The sequence below is a fragment of the Chionomys nivalis genome, chromosome 9 (genome assembly GCF_950005125.1).
Source record: "Chionomys nivalis chromosome 9, mChiNiv1.1, whole genome shotgun sequence".
NCBI lineage: Eukaryota > Metazoa > Chordata > Mammalia > Rodentia > Cricetidae > Chionomys > Chionomys nivalis.
Window position 1 is genome coordinate 21,568,985 of NC_080094.1, and position 24,935 is coordinate 21,593,919.

The window sequence follows — 24,935 nt, forward strand, 5'->3', positions numbered from 1 at the left end:
GGTTCAAGTCCCAGGACCCCCAACAAAAGAAAAAAGAAAGAGAAGTAAGGAACCTAGAGGGAGGGCAAGGGCAGCTTAGCCGTCCCGCCCTCCGCAGAAGAACTCCACGCCTGTGTCTTACTTTGGGTGTAAGTCCCATGATGTGACGGGTGCCAGAGCAGGAGGCCATGTAACGAGCCCATGTCTTTGACAAGATTAAAGAGAGGGGCTTCTCCTTGCTCTGCTTTCCAGAGGCAGGATGGGCCCAGCAAGCTCCCACCCTGAAGGATGCTGTCCCTACCTCAGGCCACTTGAAACTGGGTGGTCCATGTGCACCCCGGCATCCCAGGCGGCCTCCACTGGGTTCACGTGCCTCCTTTCACCTCCACACACCTCTCCTGCACAGAGGACACCAAACTCCCTGCCACACACACAAGCCTCTCTTCCTTCCTTCTTAACACCACAAACCAGTGCTTTGTGCAGAATATCAGACCACGTGTGCCAGGTCATCTGGCCCACAGAGGGTCCCCTCTGAGATTAGAAAAAGCTTGTATTCACTGTCAAGATTTAAAATGTGTGGTTTTTCAAACACAAATATCTAACTTCACTCAACTTTCAGGTCCAATTCCCACAGGCCAGGGACTCCCAGAGTGTGTCAAAAATCATTTTAATTATTAAAAATATATTGGCAGGGCTGGAGAGATGGCTCAGTGGTTAAGAGCACTCACTGCTCTTGCAGAGGACCCGGGTTCAATTCCCAGCACCCACATGGCAGCTCACAACTGTCTGAAAATGCAGTTCCACAAGATCTGACACCTTCACATCAATGCACATAAAATGAAGTTAAATAAATCATTAAAAATTATTTTAACCCAGCACTCGGGAGGCAGAGGCAGGTGAATCTCTGTGAGTTCGAGACCAGCCTGGTCTACAAGAGCTAGTTCCAGGACAGGCTCCAAAGCCACAGAGAAACCCTGTCTCAAAAAACCAAAAAAAAAAAAAAAAAAAAAAATTATTTAAAAAAAAATATATTGGCAGAGAAAGAGAGCGAGAGAGAGCGCATGTGAGAGAGAGTGAGAGGGTGAGGTGGGGAATGATGCCAGGACATGTACGTAGAAGTCAGAGGACAACTTGAGGGGACTGTTTTCCTTCTATCTTTACATGGGTTCCAGGGGTTGAACTCAAGAGCCAGACTTGTATAGCAAGAGCCTTTACATGATAAACCATACTGCCAGACCACAACAACCATTTTAGGTACATCTGCCTTTTGAAATACACAATGACCCCCATGGACCCCCTGACACCTTCTCCAGGATTAAAGTCAGCTGCATTTGGGTCCTGCTTTCCTCAAAGTCTCTACTGTCTTGAGATAGTCTCTCTGGGAACGCCATCTGCATTTGCCACTCCCACCATAGTCTCTGTCTCCCAGGGCCAGCATGCCCAGCTCCACTCACTGTTCCTCTCTTCGTGGTTCTTACCTTGTGATGTCTTCTGTCAGTTGGGCTGGGTCAGGAGGGTAGAACTTGACTGTGAAGGCAAAATTCCAGGGGCTGCCTAAGAGGAAAATGCAGGAAAGGTCAGAGGGGCCTCGTCATCCCAGTGGCTGTCTAGGATGTGCCAGCCTGTGAGCACCTCCACAGGTTTCCCTCTCTAGGACAAGCCAATCCCGGAACATCATTCCCATTTGATGGATAAGGAAACTGAGGCCCAGGCTAACAGACTTGTGAGGAGGCCCGCGAGATGCCTGCCATGAAAGCTTAAGGACCTGAGTTCAAACCCTGAAACTCACAGGGCAAGGAGAGACTGCTGAGAGTTGTCCTCTGACCTCTGACCTCTGACCTCGTACGTGTGCTGTGGCACTCCTCCTTGCTCTCTCTCTCTCTCTCTCTCTCTTTCACACACACACACACACATAATAAAATACATTTCATGAGAGAGTTGTGAGCTAACAATGGGAAAGAAGATAAAAAAGAAAGAAAAGTAACCCTGCACACCACACGTATGCACCAAATTGCTTCACTAAACTATGATTTTGAGAATATGGAGGCCCAGGCAACAAAAATGACCAGCTTTCCCCACAGGCATAGGAATTTAACTTCATAATCACCCTGAGAGTGAGGTTTTTATTGACTGATTGGTTGGTTTTGTTGTTGTTTTGGTTGGTTTTTGTTTTTGCAGCACTCACAATCAAACCCAGGGCCATGAACATAGCAGGCAAGCGCTCTGCCAGTGAGCTACCTGCCTTCCCAACCTGAGTTTCCTTTCCATAGACAAACATTTTAAGGATCAATCAACTAATTGGTAACAGAGAACGGGTTTCTAAACTGTAGTCATCTGACCCCAGAGCCCAGACTCTCATTCACAAAGACCCCTTACAGAGCATCAGGGGACACAAGCCGTCTCAAGGAGGAAAGCAGTGCCAGCAAACAGTGCTCAAGACTGGTGCACGCGGGGTGCAGGAGGCAGGACTGTGTGAGTGTCACAAGTATGACAGATACCCCATTTCACCCTCTCAGTGATCCCAAATCTGTGTTATCATGACCCCACTTTGCAGGGAGGAAACTGAGGTATGGAACAGTTACTAAACAGAAGAATTAGGACTTGAACTAGAATTCAAATCCAAGATGTGTCCAGAAGAAAACAGCCACTGTATCTGGCGATGTGTAAGGGTGTGTCACTTTGCCGTCACTCCCAGCTCATGAGGCAGGGATGGCTGGTCCACTTGCCAAGAAGAATCAGAGACTCAGAGGACCTGTGCAAGGTGTCTTAGGCGACAGGCAATGAGGCTTGAGCGGGGGGATACCTTTCTCAGAAGCCCAGGGTATAAGGGCTCATGAAGCCACCATCAAGGGTGAGGAGATGTGAGCAACAACAGCAAGGAGGCAAAACTGCTCTCTTGCAGTCCAAAGGACAGGACTGGCATTTCAGAGACTGAACAAAGGCAAAGCTCTAATAGAGAAGAGGCATGTATGCGGGCATGCAGGTGTGTGTGTGTGTGTGTGTTCTTCACCTTGTTCACGTACATGTGTAGGCCAGAGGTTGATATCTTCCTCTAATGCTAACTACCTTATTATTATTACTACTATTATTATTGTCATTATTATCATTATTATTATTGTTTTGTTTTGTTTTTTTCTGAGACATGGTTTCTCTGTGTAGATCCAGCTGTCCTGGAACTCACTCTGTAGACCAGCCTAGCCTTGAACTCACAGAGATTCTCCTGCCTCTGCCTCCCAAGTGCTAGAATTAAAGGTGTGCATCACCATGGCCCAGCTAATATTATTAGCTTTAAAGATTTATTTTTATTTTATACATGTAAGAGTTTTGCCTATGTATTAAGCACACCATATGCATGCCCTGTCTATACAGGCCAGAAGAGGGTATCGGACTCCCCTGGAACTGGAGCTACAGATGGTAGGTGCTGGGAATCAACCCCAGGTCCTCTGAGAGAGCAGCAACTGCTTTTAATCATCGAGCCATGTCTTCGGCCCCACTTAGGTTTAATAATTTCATACATACATACCGTGTATCCCAATCACATCCTGACAATTTCATACATACATACCATGTATCCTGATCACATCCTGACAATTTCATACTTACATACCGTGTATCCTGATTACATCCTGAGAATTTCATACATACATACCATGTATCCTGATCACATCCTGAGAATTTCATATGTACATATCATGTATCCTGATCATATCCATGCCCATTCCCCCGACACCCCGACATGCCTCCTTCTCACCTGCATGTCCTTCCTTTTTTCTTCAGTACACCCTGAGTCCAGTTAGTGCTCCCTAACACTGCACAAGTGCTGGGTCATCCACATTCACCTAACTTTCTGAGACTAGTTTCTCACTGAACTTGGAGCTTGCCAATGTGGCTAGACTGTGGACAGCAAGCCCCTAGAATTCGTCTGATTGCACATGTGTGCTGCTCTGCTGGCTGACGTCGACGCTGAGAATCCGCACTCAGGTCCTCAGGCTTAGGCAGCAAACACCTTCTCTCCTGAGCCAACTTCCCAGTTCTCTAGAGGAGGCTCTTCCTGGGACCAAGGCTACACGTGTGAAGCCACGGCTTGAGCTGTCACAGGAACAATAGTCCGTGTGTCAAGCCAGGTGAGCAGGGCCTCCAGGACTGCTCTGGGGAAGACCCTAGGGCCCGGCCATTTGGCCCGGTTGCCTCTTTTCCAAGCTACTGGTTCTTATTAAACTCTGCAACTTGGCTGCATATATCTGTACCAGTTCTCCCCAGGCATGAAAGGCTGGCTTCCCAGCTGGGCAGGCACTACTAGAAGGCAACCTGAAATTCAATCCCAGAACCCTGCTGACCCACAGAAGTATGCTCTGCCTATGTGCCTGCCTCTTTGTCTCCAACCGTCAGGAACCTACTAGAAAATCTCCTCAAGCCCACTCCTGTAGAGTCAGCTGGCTTCCCTGGGCCAGCTGCCTGCTGTCATGGCAACAGACTCAGCTACAGCTTCCCAGCCAGGGGGCCAGGCATATCCAGGAGGAGCCCATACCCTGAGGAGCCCAAGCATATCCAGGGTAGGTGAGGCCAGGGGTGGAGGCAGAGATGCTCTCTGTCTCCTACAGGCTTGTTTGCGGAGGCCACCAACCTCCTCCTTCCACTGTCTAAGAGCTTTCTCATCCCCCTCCCAACAAACTGCTTCTCTCTGGGCCAGAAAAGACAGATTGCTGGCCTGCTCACCTGCCTCCTCCCCGGGCACTGAAGAGAACAAGACAAAGGCCAGGGCTCAAGACTGGCTCGGCCAGCACTTGGCTCTGTAGGTTTATGTAAGTGGCTGCCACTCTCCAGGCCTGAGTTACGGGTTGCTAGCTACACCACTCTTGGACAGAAGGCTAGCTCTTTCCGGGTCATGGGTTTATCCCCTTGTCCTCTGCAGAGCTGATCTGAATGCATTTGCAGTTTCTTTACTAATTTGTGATGTACTGTCATTCCTGTTGTCTGGGCCTCAGGCTCGCTACCTAGAAAATAATGTCAACATCATTCCTACCCTGCCTTCTCTAAGACCTGCCATGTACGGCGAAGCAGTATGGGGATCCGGGAGCAGACGGGAGCACTAGAGCCAGGCCCTGCCCGCCCATCCACACACACCAGCCGTGAGCAGGTACTCACTCCGGATCTGCTTCTTGATTTCCTTGGAGGGGTCTAGCCAATTCTGGAAGAGAATTGAAGATTCATCCTTTAGAAGGAAGATGACGGAGTAGGCATAGTGGGACTGGGAGAGACAGATGACTACCCGGAAGTGGCCTGCCACAGACTCTCATGGGAAACATTCTTTCCTGGATCGATTTACTTGGCACTAGAGAGTGAGGCCTGAATCCCCAGTGGGGTTTGGTTATGGCATCAGGGCTGGTATTGCCTTGAGATGGCCACAGTGGCCAGCTACTACAGCTATCGCTAGAAGGAAAGTGAGCCACCTGCCCCCACACCTGGGGCGGGGGGCATTGATTGAGGACTGTTCCATTCCCTGGGGAACCCACAGAGCCACATCATAGTTCTCCAGGTACCAGTCTGTGAGTATCTTAGGAAAGACTGGGGGCAGGGAGCTGGGTCAGAGAACTGTGAGTAGTCAGGGCTGCTGGTGCAGAAACAGAGGATGCCTACTGAAGGTCTGGGGGACCGCCTCCCTGCCCACCGCCAGGTACCTTCTGGCTGTCAGCATCACAGAAGGTCAGACCAAAGTAGTCCTTCTCCAGGAGGTTGAGGTGTTCACAGACCAGGTCAAACAGCACCTGGCCCCGGCCGTGCTTCTGAGGAAGAGAGATGAGGCTACCGTGAGGCTGGTGCCCCTGCAGGTGGGGCAGGGAGCTGACCCAGCTCTCCCTGGACAAACACAGAGCCCCCATGAGCCTCCCTGTGGCTGGGCAGGACCTCAGCACTCTGCCACCTGGCACCACTCTGCGCGTCTCTAAAGCCCACCTCATCTAGGTCTCCCTTACGAGCCCTGTCAAGGGAGCATGTTGGAGATTTCCCCTTGACAGGAATCAAGAAGAAGAGAAGCCAAAGTCCTAAGGGTTGGGGGTGAGAGGAAGAAAAGATGCCCTCAAAAGATGCAAAGCTGAGTGGTGTGTGTGTGTGTGTGTGTGTGTGTGTGTGTGCATGTAGGAGATAGCCTGGAATTCAGAATCATACGGGGACAGCCCTACATATCAGCCCTTAAATGGTGACATTCTTACCAAGGCACAGCCAGCCTGAGACACCTTTCCTGGTGCCAGTCTGTGTTGGGTCTTAATTTAGATTGCAATAGTGACGACCCTTTATGGACCTCGGTGTCACCATCTGTACAAGGGAGTGCCAGGCCAAGCCACCCCTCCGGACATCGCAGTTGGTCCTTCTCTGGGTTGGCTTGGACTCAGGACGTGCAGGAGCTAGCCTGGCACTGAGGCCAGTGGGCCTGGGGCGGGGCATATGGCGCTGGGTGCTCCCTACCTCCACCTCACACTCGTACTCAGAGGCATCGAGCAGAGTGACGTGGCAGATGGCACTCTTGAACTTCTTGGCAATCTTCTGGGGCGACTTCTGGGCCTTACTGGGCGTGGTCCTCTCCGACAGGCCATCGGCCTCACAGTAGTCCTTGTCCTCCATATCTAGGCTCTGTGGGTCCCACAAAGAAAGAAGTCAGCAAACTTGAAACAATGAGAAGTGACTGGGTGGCTGAGGCCAAGGTGCACCCTAGATTAAGATGTGATACCTTCCAAGACCTTCAGGGTGGCTGGGGGCTATGGTTGGTGGATATAGGTAGTGATTTTTTTGTTTGTTTGTTTTGTTTTGTTTTTCAAGACAGGGTTTCTCCTTGTAACAGCACTGGCTGTCCTGAACCTCACTTTGTAGACCAGGCAGGCTGGCCTCAAATTCACAGAAATCCTCCTGCCTCTGCCTCCCAAGTCCTAGGATTAAAGGCGTACGCCACCACTACCCAGCATGGGTAGAAATTTGATATTTTCATGGGAGCTGAGGGGGCCGTGTCTTCCTACAGGCTACTGCTACCGTGGACAGCCTCTGCAGACAGGAGCAGCGCAGAGAACTAAACTCCCCACCAAGCTGGCCTGCCTCTCTCCCTAGAGCAGTGCTTGACTCATCAGGGCGTCTGACTGTGCTCTCGGCTTCCCGTCACCAGGTCTAGCATGAGGCTTACAGCTATGGGGATCATAATGGAGGGAAGAGCTGGCTCCCTCCAGAGTGTGGGCAAGTCCGCACCTCTCTGGGCCTGTCATGAATGGAGGGCTCAATAGCCTTTAGTCTCCTGTAGTTTTCCGGGGATGAGTTCTGTCAGGGTCCCGCCGGGTTTGCCAAGCTTGAGTAGAAAGGCCAGAGTCTAAAGTAGAGAGGACTGTTTCTGGAATCAGTTCTGGGTCTGACCTCCACCTCTGGGGCTGTATTACATGTGACTTTGGGGATCTGGGTACACTGAGTCACAGATCCTCTCAGCATGAAATGGGGAAATGACAGCTCCCCTCTGCAGACTGGGGAATTAAGAATAAAATGACCATCATGACCCCTGCCCAGAGTCCAGCACGTAGCAAGTCATGAATGCATCTGAATCTCTTTTCTCCTTTTCTGCTGAGGAAATACTAGGGCCCTACGAACTGGACCAGGAGGACTAGTGGGGCGGGAGGAGAGACAGCCCAGATCCCAGTACACACCTGTTCAGCAGGCCTCGTGTCCTGCTGGGGCAGATGCTTCTCATTGGAGTTGGCCTCTGGGTGGCTGTGGCCTGTGAGGGTCACCGGGGTGGTCACAGCTGCAGCAGCCTCAGGCTGCTGTGGAGTCTCCTCCTGAGCCTTCTTCACCTCAGAATCGGGGCCTGTCTCTGTTGTCATGGTGACCAGCACGCCTGCATTGGAATGAAGGCGAGCATGTGATGGGGTGGGGGGAGATGATACAGTGACAGCGAGGGGGCAGGAACCACACGCGGTGAGGGACAGATGGAGACAAATGGACAAAGAACCAGAGAGAAGGGGGTGGGGGTGGAGCAAAGGGACAGGGAGGCACGAGACGGCGAAGGGTTAGTGGCTCCTGAGGAAGTCTTAAGCTTCCTTTCCTCTGTGTCCACAGTCACATAGAAATCCAGAGTTCCTGGTCCAGACCTGGGATCTTGACCCTTTCTAAGTATGATGAGGGTCTCTCTAGGGCACTTTGTTCTGCACAGGGTACCAGCAAGGCCCTGGCCAGGCTAACTCTCCCCCTACACCTGGCCCATGAGCACATGACAGCCCCTTAGTTAATGTAGGGCACACCAAATGCAAACTGAGAAAGCCCTGGGTTCCAGACCTGTGTGTGAGTTTAAGCAACTCCCTTCACTTCCCAAGCTGCACACACAAACACACACACACACACACACACACATACACGCACACACACACCAGCCCCAGATTCACAGGATGCCGTCAAGATGGGGGCCCGTGGACGAGAACAGGTAGACACTACTAGAAAACACACGTGCTGCCCACGGAACGCTCAGAGGTGTGCCCACGGAACGCTCAGAGGTGTGCCCACGGAACGCTCAGAGGTGTGCCCACGGAACGCTCAGAGGTGTGCCCACGGAACGCTCAGAGGTGTGCCCACGGAACGCTCAGAGGTGTGCCCACGGAACGCTCAGAGGTGTGCCCACGGAACGCTCAGAGGTGTGCCCACGGAACGCTCAGAGGTGTGCCCACGGAACGCTCAGAGGTGTGCCCACGGAACGCTCAGAGGTGTGCCCACGGAACGCTCAGAGGTGTGCCCACGGAACGCTCAGAGGTGTGCCCACGGAACGCTCAGAGGTGCTGCCCACGGAACGCTCAGAGGTGTGCCCACGGAACGCTCAGAGTAGCAGGGCTCAGCCTGTATGCAGCAAACGTGTCACCTTGCCTCTCTGGGACTCACCCATAAACAGAGGGACTTGGGGGAATATCTCTGGGACAGGCTGTCCTTAACACTTTCCTCTTTGAAACACTAGATGAGATGGCAGAGAAAAGCAAGGAGCAGCTGTCCAGCCGTCCTGCTGGAATTAGCCAGATCCTAACAGTGCTGCTTTCATAGTTTATTCATCCTGTAAGAGATCATGAAGGACACTTGCAACCGTCAAGAAAGACCTACAGGGATGGGAAGGGTAGGAGCGGAAGCATCATTTGTGCTCTAGACACTTCGGAATTACTTGGATCTTTTCTTGTTTTTGAGACAAGGTCTCATCATACAGCCCACGCTAGCCTTGAACTCACTATGTAGGCCATGCTGGCACTAAACTACTTTTCAAATTTTTATTGTTGTTGTTGCATGTGTGCACAAACGTGCATGCACACGTCACGGCATGTGTGTGGAGAACAAATTTTCAGGATCTGACTGTCTCCTTCCATGATGGGTTCTGGGGATCCAACTCAGGTCTTCAGCCGTGTGCTACAAGCACTTTTAGCCACGAAGCCACTTCAACAGCTGAGGCCTTGAACTCTGACCCTTCTGTTTCAGCCTTCCCAACAATAGGACTACAGGTGTATGCCGTCACATCCGACACTTGGGTATTTGTAGTAAGCACATTGATGTGTAAGTCTGTTTTGTTTTAAAGGCAAAAGCAGTCATTCATGACCACAACCAGAATATGTGTGTGTGTGTGTGATATACTTCATATATGTAATATACAATAGATTATGCATATACATATATGTATATATAACAGAGTAAGATAAATGATGGATGGGAACTATTACTCCTTAGTCTAGACCCTTCTCTAAGTTCACTGTATCACAGTATATGAGAAAGATCCACACAAGACCTGGTGGGAAGCTCTCCTCAACCGTCCACCATGAGAGGCCTCAGACAGGTAGGCATACTGAACACTCTGAACCACACACATGCTCCAGAATGCTTCCATTTATTTATTTACATCACGTGTGGTGTCCCACCTCAGCACTTGGGAAGCTGAGGCAGGGGAATTATCACAAGTCTGAGGACAGCCTAGGTTACAAAATGAGACCTGTCTCAAAAAACCAAAACCAAACCACATCAAACAAAACATTTTAATTTATTTACTTACTCAAATTTGTGGATGGGATGGGGGTTGAATCCCGGGCCTCCGACATGCTAGGCAAGCCCCCTGGCCATTCATTTTTATTCTTTGGTACCTCCATGCATTCCCATGGGCACTGGACTAGCCCAAGGCAAAGGGCACTAGGCAGACTACAGTGAGCCTGGGGCCATGAAGAGGCCATGGTGTCCTCCAGCCATAGGCCCACACTGAAGTCCTCCTGAGCTAAAGCCGGGGTCACAGACAGGAGCTGTGCATGTTCCCGGTGCTGCTGCTGTGCAGCCAGGTGGGAGGAAGGGAGGACTGTGGCCACACTGTAGTTCACTCAAGAGGCTCTCTTCCAGCCATGACCCTCCACCACTCCCGTGAGCTCTGACACAGCAGCTGCTCTGAGGGAGTCCCAGGCCACTCAGGGTCAAACTGAGTCCTATCTGCTAGCGCAGGACCTTCTCTGGGCCTGTGCTTGAGGGTAGCCAGTCCTCAGGTCAGGCGGGGTCAATAGGCCAGAACTCTAAATAATTTTGCATAAATGGACCTTGAGAGCTAGTTTGGAGGTTCTAGAAGAAAGTCCTCCTCTTCAATTAACAGCATCAGGAGGGGAGGGGCGCCAAAGGAGCGGTGAGGGAGGAAGGGGACACCCGCCTAACCAGCCACATCAGCCAAATGAATCAGCCCTGGCGAATCAGCCCTGGCGATCAATGGGATGACAGATAAAAAATCCTAAGACAGGGGCTGGAGAGTTAGCTTAGTGGTCAAGAGCACTTGCTGTTCCTCCAAAGGACCTGATTTCAAGTTCCAGCACCCACATCAAGTAGCTCAGAACTGCCTGTAACTCCAGCTGTGGGTTGGGGAGGGATGTCTGACTCCTTCTTACAGTCTCCATCTCACACCACACACACACACACACACACACACACAAACAATAAAATAAATATTTTAAAGTATTTCTAAAAAGCCAAAAACTTATGCAGACATTTTCTGTTGTGACAGGCAGAGTCCACGTGACCCTAGTGTCCAGGGGTACAACCACTCCTCTCCTGCCTGTGTCCTCTGTTCAGGGCTTCAAAACACGCTTGGAACTTTTCCCCTTACCTGAGTCTTCCTGGAAATAACTAGGAAAGCAATCTTAGGTAAATACCCCAAATTTCACAGCCTCTGGTAGCCAGTGCCATAGGTAGGAGGGGCTGGACACCTTTTGAAAACTATGTCACTTCTGTCACAGTAAGACTCGGACTTGAATGACAGTCACTTCCTCAAACAGTGGGCTTACCTTCCAGCCTATCTCCCCGGCACACAACCACCTCCAGCAAAAAGCCCAACAGAACCTCCTCAAAGGAGAAATGGCCCAGGCCTAGGCTGAGCACCAGCTAGGTAAAGAAATGCTGGGGACCCCCAACCCCCATAAAAAAGAAAAAAGATAACTACCAGTACTCAAAGCTTCAGCCAGGAATAGAAACACTTTCGCTTGCCTGGAATTGCTGCCGCCGGTCCCCTCCCCACCTTCCAGCTTAACTGACAGACAGCTCATCATTCCCTGCATTAAAATTTCAAACTCCTTTATCCCGACTTTCTCATCACATTCGTCTCAGCACACCCCGTGAATCTTCAACTACCTCCTTACATAACACTTCTGCTCGAGGGAAATAAGGAAGCACATTGCTCTTAAATACCCACTGAGGTCCATCACCTGGGTGATGTAGCCCAGCCCTTCCTCAAGCTCTCAGTCTGGGCTGTGTTCTTTCCTGAAACATGCAGCTGAACTGCTCCCCCTTGCAGGAACCCTTCCCCAGCCAAGATCTGCATGCTTTTTCCGCCTCTTGGAATATTCTTTTTTTTTGGTTTTTCGAGACAGGGTTTCTCTGTGGCTTTGGAGCCTGTCCTGGAACTAGCTCTGTAGACCAGGCTGGTCTCGAACTCACAGAGATCCACCTGCCTCTGCCCACCAAGTGCTGGGATTAAAGGCGTGCGCCACCACCGCCCTGCCCCTTGGAACATTCTTTTCCCTGCATGCCTTTGGCGAGCAGCATCTGCACTGACTGGCTGTACTTTCCCCTTGGCTCTTTCAGGGCTGTGCTGTGCTCACTGTGTTGTCCCTCCCAGGGTCAAGGGTCACATCTACTGGAAACAAGAACTGAAGAGTACTCAACAGAGGCTATTGTGGTAACACGTGGTGTTGGCGTGGTGATAAGACTGGGCCCGTGGAAGACAAGGACTGGATAGAGGTCACCAAAAACAAACAAACAAACAAAAGCCCTGAGACTTCCAGGAAAACACTCTGCTCCTGTACCACATTCTCCTGACACATTAGCCATTTATTTATTCTCGTTCCAATCATCACGACACCCTCATTTCTTCATCTACGAGTGGCAATTATTTCTCCTTTGGTGGATGTGTCTCAAGATTGCATATTAAAATTACCTAGACTGCATATTGTACAAATAAACTTATTAAAATACAGAGAATTTTATATTTGAAAACTCAGCACATCGTTTCCAGGGACTTTAAATTTCAGTACAGTTTTTTTAGGATTGTTATTTTGTTCCTAAATACTTCAGCAACCTCCTTATCTGTGCCACATCAAGCTGGTTCACTTTCACCCCCTGAGTGTCCTGATAATTCCTAATTCTTAAAACAAACCTACTCTCCAGACAGTGGTGGTGCATATCTTTAATCCCAGCACTTGGGAGGCAGAGGTAGAACTCACCTCTGTGAGTTCAAGGTCAGTCTGTGAGTTCCAATACAGCCAAGGCTGTTACACAGAGATACCCTGTCTCAAAAACAACACACAAACAAAAACGAAGCACACTCAAGAACACATGCCCTCACAACTTGACAACCTTTCTGAGACTATGGATTTCTTACTCTCAGTTCTGGTCTCCAGGTGTCTCTTTGGGAAGTCCTGATAGTCTATATTATACTACCAATAAAATGGGAACATAAGACAGGCATTTACTTTCAACTTGTGATAGGTTTGTCAGAACAGAACAACTTGGAAAGTCAACAGTATCTAGGACAGTCATTCGGCGAACTGTTAGCTGTGGTCGGCTCTGGGCGACAGAACAGACTAACATTTTCCTTCTATTTAACTGTGGCTTGCTTGAGACCAGGCTCCGGTCAAACACCTGGCCTCAAGGGATCTTCCTCCCTCATCCTCCCAAGCAGCTGGGACTTCAAGGACCTGTCACCGTGCCCTAGTCTTGATAACTCTGCTGACCCTCCTTTTTGCCGTGCCCGGATTTCCCTTCCTTTTCTTTCTTTCTTTTCCTCTGCCTGCCCCCACCTCTTTCTACATCTGGTTGGCCCAAAATTTGCTATGTAGACCAGGCTCGCCTCAAATTCAGAGATCAACCTGCCTTTGCCTCTGCCTCCCGAGAGGTGGGATAAACAGTGTGAACCACTAAGCTGCCATGCCTGGCCTAGACCTTTAAATGATTGCCTTAAAGCTTGAGGCTAGCTAGGTATGACAGCTCACGTCTGCAATTCTAGCACTCAGGAGGCTGTGGCAGGAGGATTGCTATGAGTTTGAAGCCAACCTGCATTATGTAGTGGGTATTTAGCAAGATCTGGACTCAAATAAATAAATAGACAAACCTAGAGGCTAAAAATTTTTTTTCAGACACACATGGCTTCAGATAACAAGATGCAAAGGAGATCAATAAATCCTGTTTAAGCCTATTTTTAAAGTTTATTAATTAAAATAAAAATAACATTTTAAAAAACTTTACAATAAAAATCTTTCTTTGACAAGCCCGAGGATAACAGCATTGTTTCTCACTAAGCCATAGAAAGAGAGCCAAGAACTGGGCTGTGGCTTCTGACACAGCCGGTCTGTCACGTGGACATGGTTTTTGCTCAGGACAGCACAGACTGGGAGAGCTGCTGGGTGGCCAGGCCAGACTGGGCACAGTAAGGGCCCCTGGAGGGAAGCACGTGCCAGTTCCCATGGAGCTCTCTGCTTTGAGAGGATGGTGCTGTCCCAGGAGATGCCTGCAAGGGATTTAGATCCATCAGGGTATGTTTTAGCTTTGCATAAGAGTCTAGGGACCTGGTGATTCAGAATGTGGTCTTGGTTCTCAAAGAAGACTTCTAGGGTCGGGGTGGAGTGGAATTGAAACATTTAGAGAGGTGGAGGCAGGGAGGGCACTTGGGCAGAGACACTATCTGGGCAAAGGGCCAGTCCTGGATGCTCTGACACCTCAAGAAACTTGCAAAGGGAGCTCCAGACTGCCTGGCAGGAGGGACTGGCTGACCAGGAGAAGAGCAGGAACTAGGACCATGTGGGTCACCTTGCAAGAGTCAGAAGTGTCAGGGACTAGTTTAGGACAGGATTCCCACCATGGAGCATTTGTGTGGCCAGGCTCTGGCCAAAGACTTCCCATCATCCCCAGGCCCCTCATAGCACAACAGTGAACACTCAGAGCGAGAGCGCAGACATGTCTGCCTAGAATAGAGGCAGAAAGAGAATGGTGCCCAAGACAAAGGCCAGCCAGTGGGGCCACGCTGGTGACACCAACACATGGCTGCAAATGCACAGGATTAGGAAAGAGAAAGGTCAGCCAGAACGTGAATGCGAACAGCATCCACACCACTGCTGTCTGGAGAGGTCCTGTGTGGCCTGGGCCAGGGCTGGCTCAGCAGGATGCCAGCATCCGGAGCTCCGCAACGGTACAGGACCACTAAGCAGCCTTCAGCCCTCACAGGCTCTAAACTCCACATCTGGATGATCTGCAGGGAGCCGGCTCCTCAGCTGCGGCAGCATCCACTTGGCCTGGCACTGTACCCCCTCTTTAAAATGAATCAGCTGGCATCTGGTTAACCTTCTAATCAGGGCTAGCATGTGTGAGCATCTATGAGACTAGTCATTAGTCAGATTTGATCATTTTCTCAATTCCTCTAGCTACTGTTTAGGTCCAAACCTGATTGACACAGGGTCTCACTGCCATCATTCCTAGAATTTATTCTCCAAGAGCAGTCACAGGAATCAGAAGTCTAGTTAGATACCCTCATTAAAACCTCCAATGGTAGTGGTGATGACACATACCTTTAATCCCAGCCCTTGGAAGACCTAGGCAGATGGATCACAGTGAGTTCAAGGCCAGCCTAGTCTACATAGTAAGTTCTAGGACAGCCAAGAGAAACCCTGTCTTGAAAAACAAAACAAAACAAAAAACCAAAATAAAACAAAACACAACCCCTTCAGTTAGCTATGTGGTAGCACAAGTCTGTAATCCTAGCCCTCAGGAGGCTGAGACAGGAGGATCTTAGTTCAAGGCCAGTTTGGGCAACATAGTGAGCCCTCGCTCAACAAATAAACCCAAAATAACTCTAATGACTTCTCATCAAAATAAAAGGCACACCCTCCTTGCCAAGCTATAGGCCCTTGTCTGTGGCCCATGCCCATCTTTCCAGCATTGGCTCCCATTCCCACCAGCTGGCTCTGCCTCTTCTATACTGCAAATCTGTCATTCCAGTCTCTGTCTGTGCCGGCCTGTCCCTACATAGGGCTTTGTCTTCCTTAGCATGAACAGGGACTCTGTCCCCTCTCTTGGCAAGACAACTTTCACCTTCTGTACGCTCTTTGTCTGCCTCTCTCCCTGACTTTCAATAGTTACAGCATGCTAACTTGCTTGTGCTTATGTTATTTTAAATATTTTATTCGTCTGTTTTTCCAGTGGGTTTTTTGAGACATCATCCCAAACTGAATTTACACTTATTGATTCATTTACTTATTTCTATTTCTCCTCTACAATATAATCCATAAAGATCTGTCTCATTCAACATTATTGCCAGGCCTCAGTGCAATTTTTGATATGTAACTATAAACATTGAGTGAGATATATGGTAAAAACAAGTTCAAGACCAGCCTGAGCAACTTCAAGACCCCACCCCTGAAAACCAAACAGAGCCCTGTGTGGGTTCAGGAGGTAGAGGCAGGAGGATAAGGAGTTCAAGGCTGGTCTACACTATATAAGTGAGACTGCCTCCAAACAAAACAATAGGGAAGATTAAAATTGTACAAAGTTAACATTCATAGTTTACTGTGTGCCAGGCTTTGATCTATGGACTTTGCATAGCTAATCCTTACAATTGCCTGTGACAGGGACTCTTATAATCTCCATTTTCCAAACGGAGAAGTAGAAAAGTGACTTTGCCCAAGATCACACAGCTGGTAATGGTGCCAGACTCCCCAGGCTGTTCACCTCAGGAGCCTTCACAGCTCCTGGCCAGGCAGCCTCTCCTCTGGTTTATCAGACCTGAAACACGGGGTTTTTTATCCAAGCCCCTGCCACTATCCTCCTTCCTGCACTGATGAGAACCCACAGCTGCCAAGACACTGATTTGCGCAAGGACATACGCCGGGCCAGATCCTGGATTTCAAAGGCCTTCCTACTCTACGGGACTTCTGCATCCTCGGGCCGGGGGGCTCGGGGGAGCCCATTTTCTGCTGGCAAAGGGCAGACTTCTCAAGACTGAGAACCAGATCCCCTGGGAAGAGTGACATTCAGAATCTGGACCAGTGGTTTTCATTTCAAGGCTGCCATTTCCTACCTGATGAGCCCCCAGGCAAGCCATTTCCTCGTTCTGTTTTCCACACGTGCCTCCCACGTCAGAGTAATACCACCGCAGTACAAGATTACAGAGTCTGAAAGGACTCTGCCATCGGAAAGCTAGAGCGCCACCAAACACAGAGGGGAGGGCAGTCATGTGTGTCGGAGAAACGCATCATTGTGTGCTTAGGAAACCAGGAGCAGTCCCCACTGGATGGTGAGGCTGTCTCCTCTAAATCCGAACACTTTTGCCTAGGGGATCTGATCCAGGAGAAGCAGCAGTGGAAAGGAGGGAAGGAGAGGGAAGAGGAAGGAAAGATGAGAGAAGTGAGGAAGGCAGGAAGGGAGCAGGGAAAGGGGGAAGGATCAAGAAAGGAGGTGGGGAGAGAGACAAGAGACAGCCGAAATACCAAGAGATAACAACCAGTTATCCAGTCTTCTTTCTTTTGGGGAGGCCAAGGAGACACTTCGCTCCCACTCCCTGGCAACAAGGCCTCCTGGGTTCGGGGCTCCATTTGAACCTCCAAATCCATACTACGTATGCATGAAACAGGTGGCTAGCCCACTGACCTGACCCTCAAGCTGCCATGCCTGCTGATTCTGGGGGTCTGGTGGGAAGGCAGGAGCTACAGTGGGCAAGCTGCCTTCCCCGCTTTCCTCCACTGTGATGGGTGGCGACGAATCTTCAGCCCCCTGCCCTTCTCCAACCATCATGGAGCTCAGGGAACGCAGAAACCAGTTTTTGTCCTTGCCGGTATGGGTGCCTGCCTCAACACTGGGGGTTCCTCAACTCTCCTCTCCTCCTGGTCAGCACCTCCTCAGCTTAAGCGTCTAGTGAATTTCTGCTTGATGCTGGTGCATGGGGGGAGGGGGTAGAGGGAGCAGCACAGTCTACACGGCTTAGGTGACACAGAAGGACACCTTCACACCTTCAGCAAGTCTCTAACAATCCCTCCTCAGTGCCTTGATTTCCGCCTTTGTAAATGTGGAGCTGGGTTCAGATCACACTCACGAAGCACTTAGCAATGCCAAACCCCACAGTTAAGGCCCCAGAGACATTCAACACCTTTATCGCTGCTCAAAGGCCAACCCGTTAACACTCACAGGGCTTTTCACTTTTGCCCGTACGCTTCCCTTTTCCCACTGTGGACATGTACTGCTTGTGAAGTCGGAAGAGAAGACATCAGAAGTGCACACGCCGGAGGTTTTCTCTCCCTCTGGCGGCAGGGCTCCATCCCACAGGGTCCCTCCACCTCCGGGCTGAGCACAGGCTTCCTCCAGTCACACCGGACGGACGTGAACAAAATGATGGAAGGGAGCAGGCTGTGCTGCCTGAGCTAGGCCCACATGATCTGAAAAGACCGGAGCCTCCTGCCATCCTTACGGCTGGGTTCTCAGTTCTAAACGCAGCACGGGCAGACAACAGTTTGTCAAAGGCCTGCGGTACCCACGAGAACTGCATTAAACAAAATCAAACGACACAACGAAGCCACCACCTGCCAGCACGGCTTTTTGTCCCAAAGTTTTACAGGCTACGAAGGAGCCAGACTGATGTGCCGGCGTGGACTGGGGACCACGTGACAGCCTTGATCTGCAGAGTACGGACATCAAAGAGGAGAGCCGTCTCCCGCTTGAACCACACTGACAACTGCAGGAGGCAGCCAAGACCTCCTTAGTCGGGGCTGTCTGAAAGTCTCTCAGGCCTGTACCTCACCTATCGGAGCTGTGCAAGGGCCATGCAGAGTGTATGGTTTACTCCCCAGGCTGGATCAGGTGGCCAAGGTCACACAGCTAGTCAGCTCGAGAACAGCCAGGACTGGACCCAGGAAGGCTGGCTCAAAGCCCGGAGCTCCTTCTCCCTCAATCCTGCTACATCCCATGACCTCTAACTTGCTGTACACCACATTGTCAAAAGTGCTGTTGCTCTGGACAGAGAAATTGAAACAGCAGTTTCAGTCCTCCCCGTCCACACACATGCAGGGCTCTTTACTCACAAAGACGGTTTTGTTGATGTATTTGTTTGAGTCAAGGTCTCTGAAGCTGAGATTTTCCTTGACCTTCAAATCATCCTGCCTCAGCCTCCTGGGAGCTAGAATTATCTTCGTGTCCCATTATGATATTCTTTCAGAATTATCATTTTGCTTGGATCTCACCAATGAGAGGTGACTGGTTGAGGAGGCACAGACTCAAAAACGGAGCCAGAACTGGGGTTGCAATCCCATAGGTCGAGTGACCTCGGACACATTATTTAGCTTCTCTGAAAACCAGTGTGAGCAGGTAAAATGGGAAGGGTACCCTGATACATCAAAGGCATTTGATGCGTTGTGAGAATAAAACACCCTGAAGTCCACACGGCCCCAAGCTCACCTTGGCACAGTATTCGACACTCAGCAGATACAAGCTGGTGTAATGGCGGCTATGATCAGAAAGGCATCCCCACAAACAGATGGACAAACCCGGGTCCAGAGAAGGCAAAGCTGTTCAAGGACACTGGAACTGGAGACGCAAGTGGCAGCGAGACCCTAGAGGGCAGCTTGCGGCATCCCAAGAGGAGTTGAGACTGTCACAAGTGAGGGGCATACTAGATAAGAAAAAGGTGGGGTCTCCCTGGGACATCGCCCCACTTTGAGGATGACAGGGACGGGTCCTCGGGGGAAGCAGGAAGAGGAAAAAGCAGCAGATCCTCAAGGGAAACCTGTGGCCTCACAGTTTCTACCTTTTCTCTCTTCCCTTGATTCCTAGAGACTGTTTAAACACCAACAGAGCTCGCATGTTGAGAACAGGGTAAAACTAGAAAACAGCTTGGAAGTCCGTCAACGGGAGGCGGGGCAGGTCAGCTGGGATCGATGCATTAAAGTCACCACAAGGTATCACATGTCACTGTGTCTGCCATGTTCACAGACAGGAGAAATAAATGGTTAAATTAAAATACCAATTACAAAGCAGTAATCCTGTTCAGGACCTTATCCCCCCATACAGAAAATCCGCTTGGAGGATTTATGTTGCATCTGGCTACTTCTACAGAGTAGGATTATGGTGGGGAAGATGAGAACAAGCTTTTGAATTACTCCAAGTTTTTAGATAGCTTCTTAAACATTGTGCTTATTTATTTGCGTGTGGGGGTGTGTGTATAAGTGTGCATGTCATGGCACACATGTGAAAGTCAGGTAGTTTTTGGAACTGGTTTTCACTAACTTCCATCAAGAGGGTCCTGGGAATCAAACTCATGGGGCTTGGGGACAAACACCTTTCCATAGCTGAGCCATCTCACTGCATCTCTGTAATTAAACTAAGAGGCCAGGCGGCCAGCTTGACTGGAAAAAGCATTTGCAAGCCTGACTTCTAAGCTCCACCCCTGGAACCCATGTAGAGATAGAAGGTAAAATTAGGTTGAATCATTAATTTTGTTAAACTTAACACAGCACAGCAAGCCCTCTAAGGTGGTGGAGAGCCGGCTCAGAGAGCGAGAGCGCTTATCACAAGAGCCTAAGGACCTGAGTTTGGGTCTCTAGAACCCACATAAAAAGCCAGACATGGTATTTGAACCTGTAATCCCAATACTTTTATGAGGTGGGAAGCAGAGACAAGACAACCTCCTGGAAGTTCACAAACCAAGCAGAAGGAAAAGAGACCCTGCCTCAAAACAAGGTAGGAGTTGAGACCCGCCTCCTGTAAACTGTCCGCTGATCTCCACTACTGTGACATTTGTGTGTCTGCCTCACACAAATCTCATGTGAGAGAGAGAGAGAGAAAGAGAGAGAGAGTTAAAAAAAAACTGAGAGCCGGGCGATGGTGGCGCACGCCTTTAATCCCAGCACTCGGGAGGCAGAGGCAGGCGGATCTCCGTGAGTTCAAGACCAGCCTGGTCTACAGAGCTAGTTCCAGGACAGGCTCCAAAACCACAGAGAAACCCTGTCTCGAAAAAAAAAAAAAAAAAAAAAAAGCTGAGAAAAAACAGTATAAATTAAAGAAAGATTTGTTTGAATCAATCTTATTTGTTTCTCATTGTACTCGTGTGACTCCATTTCTGCTTGACTTCCTCCAGTCTGTGTCTCTAATAATCCATAATTTTGGGGCTGGAGAGATGGCTCAGCGGTTAAGAGCATTGCCTGCTCTTCCAAAGGTCCTGAGTTCAATTCCCAGCAACCACATGGTGGCTCACAACCATCTGTAATGAGGTCTGGTGCCCTCTTCTGGCCTTCAGGCATACACACAGAAAGAATATTGTATACATAATAAATAAATATTAAAAAAAATCCATAATCTGGATGTAATCTGGACGCTGGTGGGTCTTGTGGACTTCTCCTATTTAACATCAATAGCATCATAAACACCTTCACGTTATGACCTCTTCATCATGATCCTTTATTATGGACGAGCTAATGCCCAAGACTTTAACTCATGGACTCTAACAGTCTCAAGAGCAGGATGAAGACTACCCACATTAAAGGGGGGGAGGGACTGAGCCTTCAAGAGATTAGCTGATTCCCCAAACTCTTGCAGCTGGTAAAAATAGAAATAAGACTTCAGCCCTGTTCTGCGAGAGTCCCAGGTCCTTACACGGTATCTTTCCATTCTTTTCCCCTCGCTACTATAGATGATCCTCAACGGATGGTTTCCTGGCTTTACAAAGAAGTGAAAGCAATACGCATTTAGTAAAACCATACTTTGAATTTCTATCTTTCCCTGAGCTAGCAAAGCTTTCTGGGAACGCTGGGTGAAACAACAGGGAGTCCCAGCTCCAAGTCAGCCCTTTAATGATGAGGGTGAACAGCCTGCTCTATGCTACACTGCGCTGCTCAACTCGAAGGGTCATTGTATTCAATGAATCTCAACGTAAGATTTCTTTTCTCTACTTACAACGGGTTTATAGGGATGCAGCTCCATGTCAGTCGAGGAGCATATATACTGGGTAGGAAATGAGAAGAATGTGGTAAATAGAGGTGGTAAGGAGGTCGCAACTATTGGATCTTACAACCTGCATGACCGGAGCCTTGAGATGGCTCAGAGGATGAAGGCGCTCACCTCCAGGCCTGAGCACCTGAGCTCAATTTCCAGAACCCACATGGTGGAGAGAACCAGTTCTCAAAGGTTATCCTCTGACCTTCACATGAATGTGCACGTGCACACAATAAATAGAGCTTCAAAGATGCCCTAGTTGTTAGGAGCACTGGTCGCTTCCAGAGGACCAGAGTTCAATTCCCTGCCCCCACATGGCAGCGCACAACCACCTGTAACCCCAGTTCCAGAGCATCTGATGCTCTCTCCTGGCTTCGGCAGGCACCAGGCATCCATGCAGTACACAGACACACACACAGGCAAAACACCCAAGCATATAAAATAAAAATAAGTCTTTTTTACAAACTGAAAATAAAGTTTAAAAAGTACATGACCTTGAACAAATCACTTCCCCTCTTCCCTTTTCCACCAGTCAATCATTTCTGATCAGAGCAACGTGCCAATGACACAGAAAGGAGTCAAACATGAATCCCGCCCTCAAGGCAGACTGAGGCAAGTCTTCACCTTTTCAATCACAGAAGGAAGGAAGCCACAGCCCCTCTGGCACCCAGCAGTCATAAGCATGAGAGGCATAAAGGGTGCAAGGGGCTGTGCAGCAGCCAGCTCCGTGCTCTGAGAGGAGGTGGATCAGCGGCTGTTCGCCACTGCATATTATTTTATCCAGTGTATGTTCCAAAACGCTCTCAATCATCTTCCTATTGTTGGACATTTAGTCCCAATTTGCTGCTATTATAGACGAGTTCTGATGGGGATTTATCCAAAGGAATTCATTCAAAAGAAAAAAGCCAGATGCTCAAATAAGATGCTGCCTAGCCCACGGAATGATTGACAGGAGACCAGCCCTTCTCTGTCTCACCAAGCCTCAAGATGAATTCCCCATGGCTCTCCCCACCCTCACACTGCACCACCATACTGTTCCTCCCTCAACCTGGCAAGCCACATGCCATCCCACGGAGGGACATCTTCATGCAGCTTCGACCTTCTTCCCTTCCCAGTCTAAGACTCCAAGAGGAGGCTTCTTGGCAAGGTCACAGTCTGCCCCTTCTTTGTGGTCCACACACCTGCAAAAGCGACCTTCCCCTAACACCATCCTACCACACTCCTCCGCGGGCCAAATCCTTCCAAAGGTCCCCAGAACCTCCAGGCTCACGTCCAGTCCAAATACCTCAGCCTGACATTTAAGACAGAAGGGATAGAGGAAAATCCTTATAGAGTTGCTGCGATGTGCTAGCACCACGGCGAGCCTTTCTGTAATTACCACCACGAGGGTCCCACAGCCACATTTTACAAATGGAGAAAATGAAGCCCAAACCTGCTTCCCAAGTGACGTTTCCAAGGGCACAGAGCTGGTACCCAGCAGAATGAATTCCAGAGCTTGCTCAGAGACACAAGCACAAGCTGACTTTCTGAGTCACCTCCCAGCTCCTTGGGCCCTCCCTGGACTCTGTCTCCTGCATCCGGTGTCACCTGCTCTTCTTCCAAGGCATCCATTTCCCTCCATACCCCTACAGCGTTCGAACTCTTAGTGGCCAGCTTAAGGGCCCAGCCCTTCTCGAAGCCTTCTCTGGGCATCAAAACGGGCAGACTCTCTGGTGTACTCTTACCTCTAGGGCCAGGATGGCTCTGTCATCCATGACTTATAGAGCGGGAGAGGGGTGTGTGTGTGTGCGTGCATGCATGCACACATGTGCACGTGCCATGGCATGTTCACAGCAGTCACAGGACAAACTTTCAGGAGTCAGTCCTCCCATCCACTGTAGATGGAACCCAGATCGCCAAGCTTGTGTGGCAAGCACTTATATTCACTAAGCCATCTTGTGGGCCCTTTCCTTTTGTTCATTTTTTGGTTGACAGAATCTCACTATGTGACTTAATGTTGGCTGGCTTAGAGCTCATTCTGCATCTCAAGCTGGCCTCAAGCTTATGACAATCCTCCTGCCTCAGCCTCCCAAGTGCTGCTATGACCGACATGAGCCCATGCCCAGCTTAGACCTGAGACTTTTGAGGAATGGCATGCATCTGGTTGGATGACTGCTTCCAAGTGAAAAAAACTGAAAACAACCTCTAGACGGTATAGGCTGGCTGTCTACACATATCTGGGAAGCGGCTCTGACCCACCCTGCCTCTCCCACCCCTCAGCGGCCTTCAGTAAACCTATAAAGTGATCTCCAAAGTGGGAAGAAGAAAAATTGCTACCTCACAGGGTTTTGTGAGGAATGTAGGAGTTGTACACGTAAGAAATGAAAATAGTTCCTGGCATGTAGTAAGAGCTCAATAAATGTTAGCTGCTGCTATTCTTATCCAAAAGTCTCCTTCCTACAAGGAAAGCAGGGCCAGCTTGCTGCCACCCCCAGCCAGGCATAGGTCCCTGCTGACGGGGATACAGTCCCGGCCGGTGCTTCGACATTTCCTCTGTGTGGCTTCTGGCCGCTGGAGCTCTACCAAATGTAGCAGGGGGCAAGTGACAGGGCCAGCTAGCAAGCAGAAGGCTGATGCTAACCCCTCCCATTCATACCTCTTTGACCCTACTCCTGGAGGCCTTGGAGCCACAGAACTACCCTTGCCTCTCTGACAGACTCAGCGCAAGGGCTTCCCTACCTGGATCAGCCCGGGCTGCCAGCTAATCACGGAGTTCAACTAGACACTAACCAGGTGCTCTCAGACACTGTCCCAGGAACACCGTCATGATAAACGCAGACTCCTACAGCCCCATACTTTCCAGCTGTGTGGCCTCTGGCAGGTAACCTCTCTGGGCCTCCATGCATCTGTCAAAAGTGTCTAATATTATCTCACATGGTTGCTGGGAGAGGACACATAGCACTTATTGGGGCACAACACACATTAGGTGCTCAGTAAATACCATCTCTCTGATTGTACAGTCCCCAGTAGTGCTCCAGGCTGAAATGGTCACCTCCCTTTAATAAAGAGTGCAGAGAAGTCTAGGCCCACGGAAGTGTGAGGCTAGAGCCAACAGAGGCCCTTCCCACTGCAGTTTATCCAGTCAAGAGACCTTTCGACTGTCCCTGGCGGCTCAGGCCCAGACTACCTCTGGACCCCCAGCGTCCTCTCCGTCCTCTCCGTTCTGTATACTCCAAGAGTACCCAAGGCCTTTATGACCTGGCCTCTATTGCTCAGCTCACGGGAGCAGGAAGAGCTGTGAGGCAATGTGAGGGCTCTCCTAAAACGGGGCCATGGCCTCCAGCCTTTAATGTATAGCCCCTGGCAGAGGGTTATGGAATAACAACCACAGCAGCAGCCAGGGAGCAGCCTTAATCAAAAAGCTCAAGGCATGAATACATTAGTGCTAGCTCTCTCAAAGAGTAGCTGTGTGACCTTGGACAAGTCATTAGCCTGCT

General features: G+C 49.8%; 1 protein-coding gene across 17 annotated transcripts in view; it reads right to left on the reverse strand.

Annotated features, from left to right (window-relative positions):
* The window catches only part of Epb41l1 (erythrocyte membrane protein band 4.1 like 1), a 123,457-nt gene that overhangs the window by 41,996 nt on the left and 56,526 nt on the right, over nucleotides 1-24,935 (reverse strand). For all 17 annotated transcript variants that reach the window (XM_057780454.1, XM_057780453.1, XM_057780450.1 and 14 more), the window contains 5 exons: nucleotides 7,656-7,846; nucleotides 6,442-6,606; nucleotides 5,658-5,762; nucleotides 5,125-5,167; nucleotides 1,458-1,533 (listed from right to left, as the gene is read on the reverse strand). In XM_057780454.1, the coding sequence (XP_057636437.1) occupies nucleotides 1,458-1,533; nucleotides 5,125-5,167; nucleotides 5,658-5,762; nucleotides 6,442-6,606; nucleotides 7,656-7,832 (566 nt within the window). In that variant the 5' untranslated portion in view covers nucleotides 7,833-7,846. The remainder of the gene's footprint in view (nucleotides 1-1,457; nucleotides 1,534-5,124; nucleotides 5,168-5,657; nucleotides 5,763-6,441; nucleotides 6,607-7,655; nucleotides 7,847-24,935) is intronic.